This window comes from Oryzias melastigma, linkage group LG2, assembly GCF_002922805.2.
Source record: "Oryzias melastigma strain HK-1 linkage group LG2, ASM292280v2, whole genome shotgun sequence".
NCBI lineage: Eukaryota > Metazoa > Chordata > Actinopteri > Beloniformes > Adrianichthyidae > Oryzias > Oryzias melastigma.
Genome location: NC_050513.1, coordinates 19319918 through 19341229, shown reverse-complemented (window position 1 = coordinate 19341229; position 21312 = coordinate 19319918). Strand labels below are relative to the sequence as shown.

Genomic DNA, 21312 nt, shown 5'->3' with positions numbered 1-21312 from the left:
TCTGTCAAAAACTCACTGATCTTTACTGGTTTACCTGCAGGAGGTGGGAAGCATCATCGGAAAGGTATTTATCAAAAAACTAAGCATAAAAGATTGCGATACAGAAATTACGTGTCTTTACGTGTCGTTTTTGTCTTCCAGAAAGGGGAGACGGTGAAGAAAATGCGGGAAGACGTGAGACAAACTCTTGACATTTTTCAAAAATGATTGACTTTGATTGTCTATAAATGTTTTCCCGCCGTTTGTTTGGGTGACAGAGCGGCGCCCGCATCAACATCTCAGAGGGTAACTGTCCCGAGCGGATAGTCACCATCACCGGGCCGACGGACGCCATCTTTAAGGCCTTCGCCATGATAGCCTACAAGTTCGAAGAGGTAGCTGTGACATAGAACCCACAAACAGATTTTTGATTGTTTGATGGTCCTTTGAATAGCCTCTTATTGAAGTGTAGCAGGGACCTGTCAGATGGTGGCAGTAGAAGGTCCCAGTACTGAAGGGAAAGTACTCAGTATTACTGTGCCACTGGCCTGCTTCATCGGCGGCGTGGCTCGTGTCCAGATGGAATTCAAAAGCAGGCTTGGCCACGTTATGTAGGACAGAAATGTGCTGATGTAACCTTGCAGCACCCTCTGAAAGTGGGCCAGTACTGTTTTGTATTTTATTTATTTATTTTTGTTTTGGATGTGGACGCCAGGTCTGGGTTCTTCCAGCTGTTTCTGCATGACAAAGCAGAAAACAGACTAATGGCTTTGGAGACTTTGTCATTCTGAAGGAATCTTCTGTAACAAAAACGCATAGAAGTACCAAAAGTGAATTTTACAGACAGGTACCATTGGAAAATTTCCATTAAAACCAACTTTTAAGTTTTAATTTTTTTTTAAGAAAAGTAAAAAAGTTGAGATTTACTCATTTTTTCTGAGTTATGTCTTTTAGTTTTCACCAAAAAAATTGTTGATACTTGTCCAAAAAAACTACTAAAGTGACTGTGTTTGACACTAAAATCAAGTAGTGCTGGTTTTAAAATAATGGTCTTTAACAATAGGATAGACCATAGCAACCATACAAATGTTTAAATCTCTCTTACTGACAAATTTGTGTAGCAATTTTTGAGTATGTATGTCCAACTAAGTTTCTAATTTCCTTAGCAACCAGTGTTGACATACTTTATTACCACTAATTTAGCCTTTATAGTTTTTCTTGGTTGTTCTCTCCCTTTTTTTGTAATTAAAGCTTATTTCCTTGTTGAATGTGCCACAAACATGTTAACAAACAAAATTAATGCTAATGAAAAAATTACCAAAAGTACTGTGTTGGATTGTAGAATCAAGAAGTTAAGTGGGGGGTGGGTCAAACTTGTGGCCTCTGACGAGAAGATAGACCATAGCAACCATTTAGTTTTTTGTTTGACTCTGTCTGATAAATATGTGCAGCAATTTTTGAGTTTGTATGTCAATCTACATTCTCTAATTTTCCTTAGCAACCAGTGTTTATATTCACTATTACCACATATTTAGTTTTTTTGCTAACTAGTCCTCATTTTTTAGTTATAGCCTATTTCCTTGTTGAAGGAGTCACATATTTTTTACAATCAAAGTTAATGCTAATGAAAAATTTACCAAACATTCTGTTTTAAATTAAAGAATCGAAAGGGGAAGTGGGGGTTGGGTCAAACTTGTGGCCTTTGACAAGAAGATAGACCATAGCAACCATTCAGTTTTTTGTTTGACTCTGCCTGATAAATATGTGTAGCAATTTTTGAGTTTTTATGACAATCTACATTTTCTAATTTTCCTTAGCAACCAGTGTTTATATTCACTATTACCACATATTTAGTTTTTTTTGCTGACTAGTCCTCATTTTTTAGTTATAGCATATTTTCTTGTTGAAGGAGTCACATACTTTTCACAATCAAAGTCAATGCTAATGTAAAATTTACCAAACGTCCTGTGTTGAATTACAGAATCGAAAGGGGAAGTGGGGGTTGGGTCAAACTTGTGGCCTCTGACATTAAAATAGATCATAGCAACCATACATTTTTTTACACAACTCTGCCTGATAAATATGCGTCGCAACTTTTGATTTTGTATGTCAGTCTACATTTTCTAATTTTCCTTAGCAACCAGTGTTTATATTCGCTATTAACACATATTTACTTTGTTTCGTGACTGGTCCTCATTTGTTAGTTATTGATTATTTTCTTGTTGAAGGAGTCGCAAATCTTTTACAAACAAAGTTAATGCTAATGAAAAATGTACTAAAAGTACTGTGCTGGATTGTACTATAACAAGTTGGAGGGAGATGTTGGTTCAAAATGGTGGTCCTTTACAACAGGATAGACCGTAGCAACCATACAATTTTTTATAAGACTTGATATAATAAATATGTGTAGCAATTTTTGAGTTTGTACGTCAAACTAAACTTTCAAATTTTCCTTAGCAACCAGTGTTTACATGCGGCAAATCTTTAGTATTTAAGTCTATTTTTGCTGGTTGGTCCTCATTTTTTGGTTATATCATATTTCTTTGTTGAAGGAGGCACAAGTTAATACTTTTCAAAAAGTTGATAAAACTACTGTTTTTGAAACTAAAATCATGTGGTGAAAAGTTAATGTCGGTTGCTGTCAATAATTGACACCAACACAATATTTTTATGTCTCGTACTGATAAATATGTGAAGCAATTTTTTAAGTCAAAAATTTTTTTTTTAATTTTCATTAGCAACCAGCAATTAGGTGCACCATTACCACAACTCTTAAAGACGTATAGATGAATTTAGCTTAGGATGCATTTTCATTCTACACTGTTTTGTATTGACAACACAAAGTCTGTGTGAGTGAAAAAGGGTGTCCATCTTCACTATTTGCTGTTTTGGCAGCTCCTCTGATCCAAAGTGTGTTTGCTGCTTGTTGCCAAAAGTCACATTTTAGTGACAGAAGCTGAAGAAGCTTTCCTGTGCTGCATTTTGACAAAGTAAAATCCATTTTGCATTAATGGATGTGACCAATTCATTTGAGTATTACATTTATGGGGACCTTTCAGTTCCTGCGGAATACCAATTTTTCAATCCACACCAGGCTAAAACATAAACCTGTCCAACAAACACATCTTTGGTAAATAAAAGTTTTCATTGTTGCAACTCCGAAATTTAAAAAGAGTTGTGTGATCATGTTTTGCCATAATAAAAGTTTTCATTTTAGTTTGTTTTCTATTCATTTTTTATCGTTACTTTAAAAGCTAATCTCAGTCGTTAAAAAAACAACATATTTTATAAACAACTCAAAACAAGCTTCTCACATCGTCTTTAGTATAAATGCCTTAGTACCACCTGTACGTGCTGTTTATAGGTGAAAAATATGCATATATGTCACTGGCTGAGCCACACATTCACTCAAAGCTGCCCATGACAATTTCATGGAAAAAAGAAACACTTTTTCCAAAATGGTGGCTTTTCTATTGGTTATATCTCCATAGCAACCATAGTAAGTTTGGGTCGGCTGGGGATGACGAATAGATATATGCAATTTTTAAAAGAATTGGCAAAAGTAAATTTTTGGATTTCCTTAGCAACGGAGGTTTTTTGTTAACTACGCCCATATTTTTAATATAGTCATATAATGTGTGGTATCATTTTGTTCAGCTTGAACCAGGGATGTATGCATTCAATTATTACAATACTCCAGTTAAAAATGTGAGAGTAACAGAGGAAAGCTGCTTTTGCTAGCTTGCCACGCTAACTCTGTTCAATTTCTACTAATTCTACTAATTCAACATTTTTTCTCAATTAGCTTGAAAATGATGACTGAAGCGTTGGGAGGAGGTTTAAACTTGTAGAAAGCACTAAAAGTGTTTTTATTTTTAAATTTAAGATGGCGGCTTCTTCCCGAGACAATGAAAAAATAACAACTAGACCTAATGACATCTGTGTGAAACTTTGCTCAAACAAAACTTTTTTAAATTTGAAAATCGCCAAATTTTACACGTCACAAAATGTCTGCTAAGCTGTAGGTTCTGCGGCCATCCCATAATAACTGCAAAAAGTGTGTTTTGATTGGATTTGAACATTTTTGCGCCCCATAAGAAATTTTTGCCCCATTCATTTTTTTGACAGTTTTTCAGGCTGTGATGTCATCTCTGTTTCGGGGGAGGGGTTGTTCTCTATATAAAAATGTATTCTTACCGGGAGCTGGGATTTTGCCAGTTTTGTTGAGTTTTTAGTACATGGGGAGCGAAAAATTGTTGCACAAACGTGAAGTAAGATAAATTTTGAAAATAATTTGTCACTGTTGACATCACATATTTATGTCATGGACTGAAAACCTTAAGCGGTTGAGAAGTGAAAACAGCCCCTCCCCCTTCAGTCACCGAGGTGCCTAAACTCCTCTCAGCAGAGGGTGTGCTCCCATGCTCCTCCTCACTGCTCCTCCCGCCTCCTCCTCTCTCCTCCAGTTGCACTCTCAGAATTAAAATACCCTTCAAAACATTTTTTGCTGAGATTGATTTCCGGGTCACAGGCAGGAGGACGGTGCAGCGAGGAGACGAGGAGGCACAAATTAGAAAAATGAATGAAGCCTTTTACCTGATGAAACTCTGTCCCCGCCCCCATCTCATCCCCACGCGCTGCAGGATATCATCAATTCCATGAGCAACAGTCCGGCCACCAGTAAACCCCCAGTGACCCTGAGGCTTGTCGTCCCCGCCAGCCAGTGTGGCTCCCTCATCGGGAAAGGAGGCTCCAAAATCAAAGAAATGCGAGAGGTCGGCAGCCATGTTTGTCCCCGCCTTTACTCCCTGTGAAGTGGTTTCACAGTGAATCTTTGTGGTTTACTTCAGTCTACAGGAGCCCAGGTCCAGGTGGCTGGTGACATGCTCCCCAACTCCACTGAGCGGGCGGTGACCATCTCCGGGGCCCCCGAGGCCATTATCCAGTGTGTCAAACAGATATGTGTGGTGATGCTGGAGGTACGATGGGGAAGGGGGCGGGATAGACACCACAAAAATCACATCTCACTTTTGTTCAGACGATGATGTCATTCAAATAAAACTATTAGAAAAAAATGTTTGATTTTTTTTTTTTTAATATTGAGACAATTTATAGATGCTTTTGAGACTGTTTTAAGATCCTTTTAAGTTCATTTAAAGACAACTTTAATTCTAATTTTGAGACAATTTTAAGACTATTTTAAGACACTTTTGAGACCATTTTAAGACAGTTTTGAAAATATCTTGAGATTATCTTAAGACTATTTTAAGATACTTCTTAGACCATTTGAAGACACTTTTGAGACTATTTTAAGATCATTTTTAGGCCATGTTAAGACACTTTTGAGACTATTTACAGACAATTTTAAGACCATTTTAAGATACTTTGAGACTATTTTGGGACAATTTCAAGATACTTTTGAGACCATTTTAAGACACTTTTGAGACTATTTTGGGACAATTTCAAGACACTTTTGAGACTATCTTAAGAGACTTTTGAGACAAATTTTAGACACTTTTGAGACTGTTTTAAGATACTTTTGAGGCTATTTGAGACCATTTCAAGACTATTTTAAGATACTTCTGAGACAATTTTAAGGTGCTTTTGAGAAAACTTTGAGATACTATTCCAAATCAACCATCAGGTCACCCTCAACGCTCAACAGTGAGCTTAGTACAGATTTTCTCTGGATAATTTAACGCTGACAAGTATTTAAAAATGCTTAAAGGGTATTCACAAACTCAATTCTGAGTTGGTTGTATATATATATTTTATTCAATTAATTTACATTAGAAATCTTGCAGTATTTTTCTACAACGTTTTCTACATGTATTAATGATTGTACAAATGTGTCAATGTGTACATGACACATTTCCATGTTTCACTTGAAAGACGTAAATTTATTAGACCTCAAGATAAACATTGTTTGACTTTCTACACACTTAAGATCCCATTGTTGACAGTTAAAAATGAGTGCTTGCTGTTTGTGTGGCTTTAAGCATCATTGCATTTTTAAAATGTTAAATTTCTGTGATATTTCTTGTATGTAAGTAAAGTATTTTTAAATTCTTTAAAAAATACAACTCAACATCCCTTATAGTAATGTGAATAATAGTTTCATCAAAAGGAAGTCTATTTCTAGTTGTATTTTATTAACATCTGGTAGTAAAATTACTCTACATATAAAGTAATTTTATTTTAATTAATTAAACACTATTGTGCATTTTTCCTTTCAGTAAGAGTATTTTCTTGAACTTAGTTGAAATCTGTATTGCTAACAATGCCTATTAGCAATGGCTAACAAAGTAGCAGCATTGACCAATAACAATTCAAGATTAGAATTTATTGTAAAGTTGTTTTTTGGAACATATTAAACAGGTTCACAAGTATTTGTTTTTTCTGATTTAGCTTTGCTAAGTAAAATACTATAAATTCTTGGTGCTAGCAATTAGCTATTAACTTCAAACGCAAGCTAAATTAAAATGTAGCTGTTTATTAATTTAATATTGTTTCATTATTATCAGATCAGAGATCCAACGTCAAACTTTTAGCTGTTGGAAGTTCTGTTTCTTTCTTTAAACTGTATTGAATCTAAGTTGCTAGCGTTGAAGGCAAACGCTGGTTTTAGCTAACGTTAGCTAACTTTAGAGTCTGTTTTTGTGAATTTCAACAATCAGGTGATCCAATTTAACAATTTGAAATGAATTAAGTTTTGGTTAACAGAAGACAGTTTGGTAAATTCCCGAGGAACATTACATGTTACATTTTTTAAACACTCTTTGAGCAGAATTTGGCTAAACTGTTTTCTTTTGATCCAGTGAGATTGCTGCTTTCAGTCATTGAGCTTTGCTCCATTTTGGTGTCTTTCTTCTTCTTCTTCCATCATTAATTTCAAATGTCTGCACAGCCATTTCTCCATTGGGCCTTCATGATGGCAGCAGCCATGGATTCTAGGACTTTTGTGACCTGACTGTAAGTCTCCAGAGAACGGACTCCAGAAAAAAAAAAAAAAAAGAAGTAGGAGAGATCTTAAAATGTTTTGAGTCATCATTATCCAGTTGAAAGTGGTGTTCCAGGTAAATCCGAGTTCAGTTGTGCACCGATTTGGACATTCTGTGTCAGCATGACCGCACAGTGAAGAGCACTTCTGTCTGAGTGTCACAGGTCGTCCTCCCCAAGGCACCGCCCCCTTCTGGCCTCACTTGATGCGACTTCTTTCTTCTCTTCTTCTCTACTTCTCTAACACTTCTTACCCCCCCTTTCTCCCTCTCCCCCACTCTCTCCTCCTCTGCTCTCCTCAGTCCCCACCGAAAGGTGCCACCATCCCCTACCGCCCCAAGCCTGCCTCCACCCCTGTCATTTTTTCAGGTGGCCAGGTAAGAGCAGACCCACTGGGGGCGTCCACAGCCAACCTCAGCCTCTTACTGCAGCACCAGCCACTGCCTGTTAGTGTCGCACCAGGTTTTACTCACTCTTCCCCCCTCTCCTCACTCCCTCCTTACCCCCCTCCCCCCTCTGGGCTAGCATGAAACGTCACGGATGTTTATGGCATCCATCACTCCCAGCCACTCAAACCAGAACTGAGGTATAGACGTTCAATCAGAGGTCTTGGTTTCAACCACTGACAGTATGTGAGGACTGGACTGGACTGGAAGTACGCGCTGGTTCCGAGAAACCTAAATCCCATAGAAAAGTAAACGGCTATTATTTATTGAGATGTTTGACTGACAGCTTCTGAGTGGTTGCCATGGAAACATCGACTCAGACCAATCACTGCCTACTGACGATGTCTGGTTCCAACATGGCGGCGTCCGTATCATGGACTGAATTGACTTTGTTTCGACGGATCCGGACCATTTTCTTTGGGTGATGTCACACTCAGTCGGTCCAGTTCTCAAATACAGTCAACGGTTTCAACAAAATCCTACTGGAGCCAACAAGGTCATTAGCCAAAAAGAAAAATGCTAAATAGGAGGATTTAAAGAATCAAGTTGCTGTTCTGCTACGTTTACACCAAACGTAACACTCAAAATGTCACAAACCAAAAAATATTTATTTCCAGGTTTGGCTTCGCTAAATAAACTATTATATATTCTTGTTGCTAACAATTAGCTAGCACTTTCAAATGCTAGAAAAACCTAAAATTTACCTGTAAAAGTTACTTCAGAGATCCAACCTCAAACCTTTTACAGTAAAAAGTTCTGTTTCTTTATTTAAAAATTTGTTGAATCTGCGTGGCTAGCAAGCGCTGGTTTCAGCTAACATTAGCTAACTTTAGAATCGTTCCTTTTTGTGAATTTCTCCTTCATGATTATGAAGAGAACGCTACCAATACGATGCTAACAAATCTGAGACTCTGATTAGTCAAAGTTGAACTTGTTTAACTTTCAACACGCGTTCGATTCGTACATTCAAAGAGCCAGAAAACGGATATAAACCTGCGTAGCGACATGTGAACACAAAACTTTTGAATTCGGAAACTCGAAACGCGTTTTTGTTGAAAGTGCCTGTTTGAACACACGTTTCTGAGCCTGGTGTGAACGTAGCATAAAGGTTCTACTAATACTGACACGTATAGATTACTAGCATCTACTTTTTTATATAAAATAATTGAAAGTAATGGCCACACTGATGATAAGGAAATTGTAGGAATAACATACTATTTCGTGGTCATTAGTTAAATTGCGCAAACAAAACAGTAAAATCATATGAACACAGTATTCATTTGTGGCTACGAAACTGTTTGCTTATATAAATAAAATATTAATTTCAGGCAAAGAAAGTGTACAAACCAAATACTAACTTGTGACAAAAAAGTTATTATAAAATATTTTCATTTGGCCGTTAAATAGTTAAATTGTATTAACATAATACTAAAAAATATTGATTTATTAATAGTTAAACTGTATGAATGAAACGCATACATCACGTAATCATGTGACCAAAATGATCATGTGTGGCCACGAAATGGTTAAAATGTGGGAACAGAATGCTAATTCAATGGCACAAAATACCAATAATGACGTTTGTGCTGTCCCTAAACATTTTGGTAAATAAATCAATCACAGTTTTGTGAATAAAGCAACCGGACATTCTATATCCTTAAAATTTGTCTTTCAGAAATTGTTTCTGCAATTCAAGAATTTTCAGGATACATTTGTAGCTCATTCTCAGCTTTATGTTAAAGTGTCATTCTGTCTGAGCTCATCATGTAACTTTACTCATTTTTATTAAACTATGAGCTAAAAATGACTTAATGTGGTTAATTAGTAGGCTATTTTTTTGCAATTTTTAATTTTCTCTTAGCCAAAATATTAGCTTTTTTTTACCACATTTGAATGATTTGTAGCTACAGTTGAATTACTTTTGTTTAATTTTAGCAGACGGACTCTGTAAATCTACACAACTTGGCCAAAAACAACTTGAAGAATTTGTTTAAAAATTTAGCGCGTTTAATTGGTAGCTAGCAAACAAGTCCCGCCCCTTTGCTGATTCCCAAGATCAAATATAATTAAATAACAGTTTTTTACCTAACAGACTACAAAGAAGTCTATATGATAAATTAGGAGCCTTTTTTGTTGCAATTTATAATTATTTCGTAGTTAAGAACTAGCTTTTTTTTTTTCAAAATTTAATAATTTTGTAGCTTTGATATATTTATTTTTTATGTAGTATCATCAGATAAGCTCGATAAATGTACACATTTTGACCAAACACTATTTGAAAATTTCGCATAAAAATTTAGCACATGCACTTGGAAGCTACCAAACAAGCCCCGCCCCTTTGCTGCTCATTCCTAGCCTCAAATAAAATGTAATCACACTTTCTTACCCAACAAACTACGTAGAGGTCAATATGATAAATAAGGAGCCTAATTTTTTTTGTTACAATTTTTTTGTAGTTTTTAGCCACACACTAGCATTTTGTTAGCATGTTAGCTTATTTCATAGCCACAAACAAGCATTTTGTTAGCACGTTAGATTATTTCGTAGCCACAAACTAGCATTTCGTTAGCACGTTAGCTTATTTTGTAGCCACAAACTAGCATTTTGTTAGCACGTTAGATTATTTCGTAGCCGCAAACTAGTATTTTGTTAGCACGTTAGCTTATTTTGTAGCCAAAAAAAAACTAGCATTTTGTTAGCACGTTAGCTTATTTCATAGCCACAAACTAGCATTTCGTTAGCACGTTAGCTTATTTTGTAGCCACAAACTAGCATTTTGTTAGCACGTTAGCTTATTTTGTAGCCAAAAAAAAAACTAGCATTTTGTTAGCACGTTAGCTTATTTCATAGCCACAAACTAGCATTTTGTTAGCACATTAAATTATTTTGTATCCTCAAGCTAGCATTTTGTTAGCACGTTAGCTTATTTCATAGCCACAAGCTAGCATTTTGTTAGCACGTTAAATTTCTTTCGTAGCTACAAACTATCATTACATTTGCTTGTTAAGTTATTTCGCAGCCACAAGCTAGCATTTCAATTTCATGTTAAGTTATTTCGTAACGACAAACTAGCATTTCATTTGCACGTTAGATTATTTCGCAGCCACAAGCTAGCATTTTATTTACTCATCGAATTATTTCGTAACCACATAATAGCATTTCAATTGCACATTAAATTAAATGTAGCATATTCACCTGGTAGCTAGCAGATAAGAACCGCCCCTTTGCAGGCGACCCAGAAGCAACCAATCAGCAGAGAGAAGGCTTAAAATAGTGAGTTTTAAACAGACAAAATACAACAATTGCAGAAAACAATTTTATTCTGAATTGTGTCAGTAATGCACAGTTTTACAAAAATACATTATGTTTAAAAGCTATGTTTTAGTCGAGTAGCCTATAATATTTAACTGTTTTAATGAATTCCAAATTGAAAATAACACAAACAGCCATGTAGTAACTCATTTAAAAACAGCTTTAAGACTAAAGAAAACCAGATACCAGTCTTTTTTTAATGCCTTCCACACGTCTTCTGCTGTCTTTGCAAGGATAAAATGAAATTTCGCTCAGTTCTGACCTGTGTGGCCTCAATAACCACACATCCAACAGGACCAATCACATCACTCCTCTCAGGGTCGCTCCTCTGGTTCTCTCCTCACCGTTCCCCGTCACCGTCCCGCTGTTTGAGCTGTCCCTTATTGGTTTAGTTCAACTGGATCTGATTGATGAATAGAGGGAGAACATGACAGAGTTTGACTCCCGTTTATATAACACTTTTGATGATTAAATAAAGGTTCAGAACTTGCTAGAGCTGTAGAAATCATTTGTTATTGTTAGAACATTAGTTTTTGCTAATTTGTAAATACTGTAGTACATTGACAGTACATTTGTTGGGTTGATACACGATGATAATAAGCTGTTCTTGTGGTTTCAGGCTTATACCATACAAGGACAGTACGCCATCCCACATCCAGATGTGAGTGCTAATCCCATGGGGCAGTCAACAATGCACACTCCTTCAGTCTGTCTCGCTGCATCCACAGTTTTTTCCTTTTTCTCTCTCTTTACATTCACCCTTATTAATATTAACTGTTAATATTAATACCGCTTTTTATTCTCTGATCTGTAATTTTTCTAACTTTTCTGCTTCTTTAGCCTTCCTGTCGCTTCTCATCGAACCTCACGGGGCTTGGCCTGAAGACTTTTTTTACAGATATTTAAAAAAAAAAAACACATTTCACGCATTTAAGTTTCACTAACTCATCAAAAATCACAAATGCTGATAAACGAGCTCCATTTGGTAGCTTAGCATTACGACAACAATTTTCCAACACATCGTCTTGTTTACTAACGAGCTGTTAGCATGTTTTGCTAATAAGTAGCAAATTCAAAAAATGATTTTAGAAAATTAAATAAAGCTTATGTATTCATGTAGCTAAAAAAAACGTTAGCATTAGCATGCTAGCAAAGTGTTGAATCATTTAACCTGTGTCTGAATTCCTTCACTACTCACTGTATAGTGTGTTCACCATTCTGTGGTGCTGTCTGGATAGACAATTCCAAAATCGAGTGCCCTACGAATTTCCTAGAAGTCTTTGGGAAAAATTAGTGTGCATCGATGCTCTTTACATTAGCGAATACAGACCACAGTCCATTACGGTTTAATAATTTTTGCCCCCAAAAAAGTGTTTTAATGTGATTGTTCAATAAACTTTCCACATTTTCATCATCAGACCACAGTGGAGTCACAAACAGACGTTGTTGAATGTTCATATGATTCTAAAAACTACATTTTTAAAACTTTAAAAGTGTAACTTTTTAACATAATTATGAACTAAATATATAGAATTACCTGCAATAATGCTGGACTGAATGCTGTAAGCTGAATTTGTTCACTGAAGATGCTAGTGCTGATGCTAAAAATGTTAAAACTGAGAGCTAAAAACCCTGAAAGCATATAGCTAAAATGCTGAAGCTGATAGCTAAAAATGTAGCTGAAATTGATAACTGAAAATGCTAAAGCTAATAGCTAAAAATGCTGAAGCTGATAACTGAAAAGGCTGAAGCTGATTCCTAAAAACGCTGCAGCATATAGCTAAAAATGCTGAAGCTGATAGCTAAAAATGTAGCTGAAGTTGATAACTGAAAATGCTAAAGCTAATAGCTAAAAATGCTGAAGTTTATAGCGGAAAATTCTGATGCAAATAGCTAAAAATGCTGAAGCTGATAACAGAAAATGCTGAAGCTGATAGCTAAAAATGCTGAAGTTTATAGCGGAAAATTGTGATGCAAATGGTTAAAAATGCTGAAGCTGATAACAGAAAATGCTGAAGTTGATTGTTAAAAATGCTGAAGCTGATAGCTAAAAATGTAGCTGAAGCTGATAGCTGAGATGAAACACGTGGTCTAAATGGACATTGAAGTAAAAATTAGAGTTCGAAATATTTATTTTCTTACTACTATCTCATGCGCACCAGATTCTAAAAACATTTTACAAAAACGTTTTTTTTTTACACCAAATCCTTCATTTATCGGAAACTGTGAATGAAAATATTAGCGAAATTTACACCGTTTGAAATTTTTTGCAACAAGTGACTTCCAACTGTGAGTACACACCCTCGACAGTCCTCTGTGAACACGTGCATCACATCTCCAGTGTGAACGTAGTATCAGAGATGAGTTAGCAACAACACAACCGTTTGAATATTCCTAAAAGTGGGCGGGGTCAGGGGACATTCAGGAACTACCAGAGATGTTCTCGTCAGGCCAAGTCCCCGCTGAGCGTCCTCTCTCCCGTCTCTTCTGTCTCTTTATTTCCTCCTTCACCTCTCTGTGTCGTTACTTCTCCTCAGATCCTCTCTTTCACTCTTTTCGGACAGACCTCTGTGTGTGCGTGCGTGTGCGAGCGGAGTGTGTGTTTTTAACGATGACCTCATAGGTTTTGCTGTCCTCCTCCTCCCCCCCTCAGCAGTTGAGCAAGCTTCACCAGTTGGCTATGCAGCAAACCCCCTTTACCCCCCTCGGACAGACCACCCCTGCCTTCCCCGGTACGTACCCACCTTACACGATGACCCTCTTCGCCAAAGATCCTTCTCTCGTTCGTACCTGTAGAGACGAAAACACATTCTCTTCCTCCTCTTTCTTCTCTCTCTGTCCTTTCTCTTCTTCTTCTGGTCCTTCTGGTCTGTGTGGTGCATTGGCATTGACATGGCCTGCTGGTGGTCTGCTCTAGTCGGTGTTTCTATTGTTTTCTGGTGTCCCATAGCCTCCATTTTTTGTTTGTTTGTTTGTCCTTACGAGTTAAAGAGATGATTTCGTATAGATGATGTTTTACTCAGCGCGGGCCTTGTTTTTTTTGTTTTTTTTCGGTGACACCGAGTTCCTTCAACGTGCCAAACTCTGTCTCTTCTGCCTTCCCTTCCCGTCTCCTTTTTGTCTGCTCTCTGTGCTCAGCAGCAGGTCTGGATGCCAGTAACCAGGCCAGTACTCATGAACTCACCATTCCCAATGATGTGAGTACATTTGTCACCGTGTGCAAAAAAAAAAACGTCCGACAATGCACTTTTAGGGATGGAAAAAACCTGCAAATCGCTCATTTCAAATGAGGCATTTATCACTTAAAACCTGGCAGTCCCTGTATTATCGTAGGCTTTTTCTTTTTTTCCTGAAGCTGATGCGGTATAAAAGATTATTGTTGTCGCCGGTTCTGCCTAGTCGACAGTTTGATTTTGCAAGCGTTCCACTGCAAAAAAAAACATCAACCGGCAAAGCTGCTCTTCAGAAAGACTTGAACACAAATCTATAATTGGTTGTGTGTGATTGTCGTGACATTTAACACTTTATTCTTGAGTTCTATGTCTTTGTTTAGACAGATTTGAATGATAACTAACCGTTGTAGCCATGGTCTTAGTCAAAAGACTATAATTAGTCTTGAACCCGTTGACGTTCATTGAGTAACTATTCAACCATTGATGCAACTAACGACTTCTCTAACCAAGAAAAGTAGATTTACATCAATATGAAACACATTACAGTAGTAAAGTGTTCACACAATCATCGTAAACTTTTTGTTTCTGATGCGGAGAAAAGCAGCTTTCCACTTTTCTCCGTGTCACAATCCATTGGAATTAGGTTCATTGCGTAAACAATTAAAGAGTTACAACAGACAAAAGAATATTAAAATGGTTAAAGGGTCAAAACTTTGGTGACATTTCACACTTTATTCTTGAGTTTTATGTCTTTGTTTAGATAAATTAAAATCATAACTAACCACTATAGTCAAAGTCTTGCTTAAAAGACTTCAATTAGTCTTGAACCCGTTGATATTCATTGAGTAACTATTCAACCGTTGATGCAACTAATGACTTCTCTAACCAGGAAAAGTAGATTTACATCAATATGAAACACATTATAGTAGTAAAGTGTTCACACAATCATCATAAATCTATAGTTTCTGATGCGGAGAAAAGTAGCTTTCCATTTTTCTCCATGTCACAATCCATTGAAATTGGGTTCATTGTGTAAACAATTAAACAATAAACCTGATTCCAATGGATTCTGCAGCTAAGAAAAGTGGAAAGCTGCTTTCCTCTAAATCAGAAACAGACGGTTTACATCGATTGTGTGAACACTTTACTACTGTAATGTTTTTTATATCAAAGTAAAGCTGCTTTTCTTGGTTAGAGAAGTCGTTAATGGGTCAAAAGTTCAATAGTTATGCAATGAAAATCAACGGGTTCAAGACTAATTATAGTCTTTAGACCAAAACCATGGCTACGATGGTCAGTTATCATTCAAATCTGTCCAAATAAAGGCGTAAAAACTCAAGAATAACTTGTTAAATGCCACGAAAGGTTTGATCCTTTAACACAGTTTTACATTATTTTTACTGCTGTGACTCTTCAACTGTTGACGCAATTGACCTGATTCCAATGGATTCTGAAGCTAAGAAAAGTAGAAAGCTGCTTTTCTCCACATCAGAAGGAGTAACAATTGTTTCTAATCCAGAAAAGAAGCAGCTTCTCCAATCAACTTCTCTCCGCTTTAAAATTTGTTGAAATTACGTTAATAGCCTAAGCAAAGACTTATGGTAATTTGAATGCCGTTAGTTCCTGTTTGCCAGCAATAGCTACGATGCTAAAGGATTAATACCAGCGTTTTAGCTCCATTGTTGACATTCTTTTGACTACCGTGACTCTTCAACCGTTTACAAAATTGATGTAATTCCAACGGATTCTGAAGTGGAGAAAAGCAGCTTTTCGTTGATATGCAACACCTTACACTAGACGTAAACCAACTGCTTCTGATAAGGAAAAAAGGTGTTTTGAGCCCATAAGCAACACTTTAAGAATCTGTTTAAGAATCTGTTAGAATTACGCAAATAGTATAAACGGTGGAAGAGTTCCGGTAGTTGGAAGAGGGTGTTCAAGCTGCGAGAGCTTAGCATTAGCTACCGTAACTCTTCATCCGTTGTTGCTATTAATGTAACACCAACAGATGCTGAAGCGGAGAAAAGCAGCTTTTGACAAGCAACACTTTGACAGTAGTGAACTGCATTTCACATTAATGTAAACTTACTGTTTTTGATGGGTGGGTATGCCGTATCCGCTTCAGAAACCGTTGGAATGACATTAGTTGCATAAACGGTTGAAGAGTTACGGAAGTCAAAAGAATGTAAACGGTGTAGCTAAAGCTAACAGCTAACTCAAACATTCCGACATCTAAGTAGCACACGCTTTTGGACGTGCTTTAACACTTTACGAATTCAACACATTCTGCCATGGAGATAAGCGGCTTTTCACCGAGTTGCAACAGATTATTAACGTTATGCAACTAATGGCGCAATCTCCATTTTTCTCTCTAGCTCATTGACTTTGATTGAATAAAAACTGTTTACTCTGGAGCTAAAGCTAAGCTATCGCCAGTGGATACAAACTAGCACAAACTCTCTGAACTAGCGTAACTCGTTAGCCATCTATGGAATAAGCATAATTCTGAAGGGTAGAAAAGCAGCTTCGCACCGACATGCAACACTTTACGATTGTTACGTTTTTATGAAATTAAAGTAAATCAGCCGATCCTGTTGAATTGTGGGATTGTGTTGTTATGCTATATATCGCGTATTGGGTCGAAAAGTTACAGCTGGTCAAAGGGTGTGCGTTATTTCTCTAGGGTTATTAATACATTCATAAAGACTCTTGCCATAGGTGTTTGACCCAAACTAAGACACTCTTTGATGTCTCGTCTTTCTCAAGTGGTCACGCTATCCTAAGTCCCGCCCCCCGTTTTCTTCCCAGCTAATAGGCTGCATAATCGGACGCCAGGGAACCAAAATCAACGAGATCCGTCAGATGTCTGGGGCGCAGATCAAAATTGCTAACGCCATGGAAGGGTCATCGGAGCGCCAGATTACCATCACAGGGACCCCCGCCAACATCAGCCTGGCTCAGTACCTCATCAACGCAAGGTGGGGTCTCGATGAGTCATCAAAAGCAGGTGTTGAGAGGCTGCCGCTGATCTCCCCGTGTTCTTCCACCAGGTTTAGAGACGTGGCGGCTATGTGGAACGACCCGTCATCCATGACCACATCCTGAGATCCCTGACTGGCTCCTCCGTTTGGCCCTTTTCAATGACTGACCACCGCAGACAACCCTGACGAAGCCTTTCGGACTCTGGCCTCTCCGAAAACCCTGACCGCCTCCTTTACCCCGGGGGGTTCTTGGCGCTCGCTTCGATTTCCGAGAGCCAAAATTATATCCAGAGAAAAAAAAAAACAGGAACAAAACTCTCTGTTGATTAGATTTTCTTTTCTTAGAGAACTGTTGAAGCATGTTGAATGTTTACTAGGAACGACTTGTGTTAATCTTCTTTTGTCTGTTGCTTTCTGTCAGTGCTGAGTCATAGAACATTTAAGGTATAAAAAAAAAGACTGAACATTTTTGTAGAGCGTAGATATTTAGGTGATGCTATCGGCGGCGTGTGTGGTGGGATGTAGCCAAACGATCCCATACTTTTGTCCTTCTTTGCATGTTCGTCTCCGACCTTCCTGAGCCAACGGTGTCGCTCCCTCTTTAGAGTTCATTCCCTCCATTTACATTTCTGCTAACGTTGCATGTTTTCAGTGTCGTATCGTCGCGTGTTTTTGAGTAGACGGCGGTCCTTCGTCTTTCCGTCGACTTTTTCAGGATTCCTGACCGATCACGTCTAGTCCTACTCCCTGCCCGGACTAAGAAACTTCCCAGCGTAGCCTCCTCTTCTCAACACCAATATCTAGTACTTAGATGCATGAATGGGAATTAGTGAAAAATCAGTGGCGAAGACACTGACGGACAATTTTCACGATTGTTTACTAACTGTATTTGTTTTGTATAACGGACTAATGCGATTTAGCTCATTAGTCAACTACGCGGCGCTCATGCAATAGACTCTACTCAACACTTTACTCTGGACTGCCTCTGACGCGGGGAATTGGTCGGACTTACAAGCCGGGTTTTGCGTTCGAACTTCGGCTTCCTTCTCTAACGTCAAATTTTTTTTAGCTAAAAGGCTTTACGAGAAGGATGCCGAACTGTAACAGAAAAAAAAAAAAAAAAAAAAAATCGTTTAGCCGAATGGTAATTTTTGGGGCCAAGGAATGTTCAGGGGTTCATTGGAGGGAACCCACAGGGCCTGGGCGGACGTGACCACTCAGTCTCTTTTCACGATTGTTCATCTCGTCATGTTCTTTTTCATCGTCATGCGTTTGATTTGACGCTTTAGGTTTGAATGTCTTTTTATTGTTAATACTATGTCAACGACTTTATTGTTTTAATTTAAAAAAAAAAAAGGACAAGATGGATGACAGCTGTACTTGCTGATTTTCCATTAAGCTAGCTTGTATTTATCTATGGTATAGTGACGCAGGTATGACTTTTGTTCTGTAATTATGAAACGTAAGCTAAGTTGGTTATGCTGTATTGGTACTAATATTCGGTGAGCTTCGGTACTTCAGCCGCTTTTACTGGTTTTGAATGCACTCTAAGTTTTGGACCATCTCCTCTCCGAGTCTCAGTCGAGCTCAGTTCAGTGTTGACACATGCAAACAGCTGTTGAATGTTACTGCTGAGTCACATTAGCTACAACCCAACCCGGAACCATTCTGCAGTCACACGAAACCTACTGTTTCTTTACTAACACAACTTTTGTTACATTCTGAGCAGCGTGTTCTTAGCTTAAAAGTGGAGTTTGACATTTTGTGAAATATTTTGTTTGTACTCTGATATTTGAAAAAACGCAGATTTTATGTTTGTCTTTGCAACTGCTAGCACTAAGCTAACCTAGCTAAACCTCGTGGACGAAAGCTAGTCGATCTGTAGAAACTATAAAAACTTTGTTTAAATTGATTAAATGTGCGTAATCTTTGTTTATTAATGTTAGTGATAAATGCCCGATTTGCAAAACAGTAGATGGAAACATACATTAACTAATTAGCTACTATAGCAAGCTTAGCTATCATAGAGCTCCTGTTGACATTTGTAGTTTTGTGTACATTTTTTTTTGTTTACATAGGATTTAATATTAGTTAAAAAATTGGCATTTTTTCTTTTTTTGTGTGTTTGCATTTTTTTTACAGAAACACTTCTAAATGTTCCCCGTTTTTTTTACACTGCTAGCTAGCAGCTAAAAAGCTAAACAATTTAACCTGTCTGTTATTATTTTTTTTGCTAATCTTTTAAAAAAGGCACATTTTTTTATGTTTCTATTATTTTTTTGTTTACATCTTTCGAAATTGCTGCCACTCTCGGATGGAACAACCCCTAGTGATGCTAACTTAGTTAGCTTTCATTTATAACTTTAGCTGATTCGAGCCAAAAGTAATATTTTTTTTCTGTATACTTTTGACATTTATTTTAGCCTTCTGTAAAAATATATGACGTAAAAATTCACATTTTTCCACTTACTTTTATGAAAAGTAGTCTATCTTGTAAGCTTTGTTTAGTTGCTAGCATGTGTTAGCTAAATTAGCATTGTGCTAATTTGGCACACAGGTTATTAAACTATGAAACTAGTTGTATTATTTTTAGTTAGCAACATTTGTTAAAGTAAAACTTAAAGTATGTAAGTTAAAGTTAAGTTAAGTTAAGTATGTAAGTTAAAACTTACATTGCTAGCTACTTACCTACTTTAGCAACTTTAGCTATTGTAGCATTTTTTTCTATTTTTGTCAAGTTGTATCTAAAGCTTTTTTCCCCTTAATATGGGCTTTTTTCTTAGTTTAAAAATGTTATTTTTTTTTTTATGAAACTCCTCTAAATTTCCTCTAATTCTTTAAACTGCTAGCTAGCTGCTAAAAAGATAAACAATTTATCAATTTTATTAGTTGTTTGTCTTAAAAAAGATATATTTAATTTTTTTTTTTGGTTAGTTACATTCTTTTTAGTTGACATATTTTTAAACTGCTTCCACTGCTGATTAACATCAAGAGCCTATAAAGTAGATATAAATGATGATGCTAACTCAGCTAGCTTTTGTTATTTACTTTAATTGTTTCTACCCAATATTATTGATGTATTTCTTTGAACATTTTAAATATATCTTAGTTAAAAATATACAGGGAAAAAAAAAATTACTTAATTTTTTTCTCAAGGTCTGTTGTTGCTAGCAGGCGTTAGCTAAATTAGCATGGTGCTAATTTTGGCCCACATTATAAACTGTAGGAGAAACTGGCTACTTTATTTTGAAATAGTTAGCAACATTTATTAGTTAATACACTTGGTCAGTTTTAATAAATTTAGCTTCCTGTTCAATCTCCCGTATTTGCTAATACTCGTTTGCTAGGTTAGCTTGGTTCTAGCGGGATCGTCGTTTGTTGGCGGACAGACTGTAAACATTTTATTTGCTTATTCTAGCTCATTTTGCTAAAACCGTTTCCAAAATGTCTCTTCTTGTGACTTTTAAGCACTTTGATGGCATAAATGTGATAATGTAAATGGACCAAATGCTGTTTCAATCTACTGAAGGATGCATCGTCAGTCATTATTCGCAATAATTCTTACTATTTAGGTGTAAACAGATAGTTGTGTTAGCAGTGAACTAAGCTTTTATTATTATTACTATTATTATTTGTCATGGCTTGTACTTGGGTGGGAATGTTTTTCAAATGAAAAAGATGAAATAATTATAATTTCTATTTTCTTTCGTTGGGCGAACCTGCTTTTACGGTCAGTTAGCTAAAACCCGAGATGGGTTTGTTTCCAGCTACACGCAGTCGCAGTGAAGACCGCCATCTTTGCTTCTCCACTACAGTTTTTAGTGCAGGTGTTCATGGGAAATGTTGGCTTGGAACACACATGGTTTCTAGCGCCGCTGACGTCTTCATTTGACGAGTTAAGTCTTGTTGTTTGGTACGATACCGACGCCAAAGCAGGTCTACGGAGGTGTACGTAATGGCAGTGTGATTTCAATAACATCCGTATTTATGTGTTACTCAGTGTTTGAAAACTGTATTTACATTTGTGTATATGCCTGAGTATACTACAACTTTGAAACAAACTGCAAGTAATGCAATAATAGGGTGCGATGTGCAATTATTTATTTCATTTATTTCTGTATTAGCTTATTATTAGGATATTTTGAGCCGTGTAATTAGTTATTATTTTGTAACTACTACTTTTTAAGTGGCTATGATAGAAGGAAAAAAAAGAAAAAAGGGACGACCACAGTGATTTTTTTCAGTTTTTGTGAATTGCAGTTTTTTTTTTTTTTGAGGGGGAGGGGTTGAATATTTTAATTATTTTGGATTGATTTATTTGCCGTGTGCAAATCTACTGTATATTAGTTGTGAGTAATTCCATAGGTTTTAATTTCAAAGTGTCGGTAAGTATAAATATCAAATAAAGTTTAATTTCTTCTT

The 21312-nt window shown here is 36.8% G+C and overlaps 1 protein-coding gene across 13 annotated transcripts; it reads left to right on the top strand.

The window, feature by feature from the left end:
- Positions 1-40: 40 nt before the first annotated feature.
- Positions 41-20431, top strand: LOC112156716 (poly(rC)-binding protein 3; the record flags this gene model as incomplete). Of its 13 annotated transcripts, none has more annotated exon segments than XM_036216116.1 (11): positions 41-64; positions 142-174; positions 258-374; positions 4623-4754; positions 4830-4958; positions 7281-7355; positions 11356-11397; positions 13393-13468; positions 13878-13933; positions 16718-16887; positions 16960-20431. In XM_036216116.1, coding segments are annotated over 11 exon segments (909 nt in total), but the record flags the coding sequence as incomplete, so codon positions are not given.
- Positions 20432-21312: the final 881 nt, after the last annotated feature.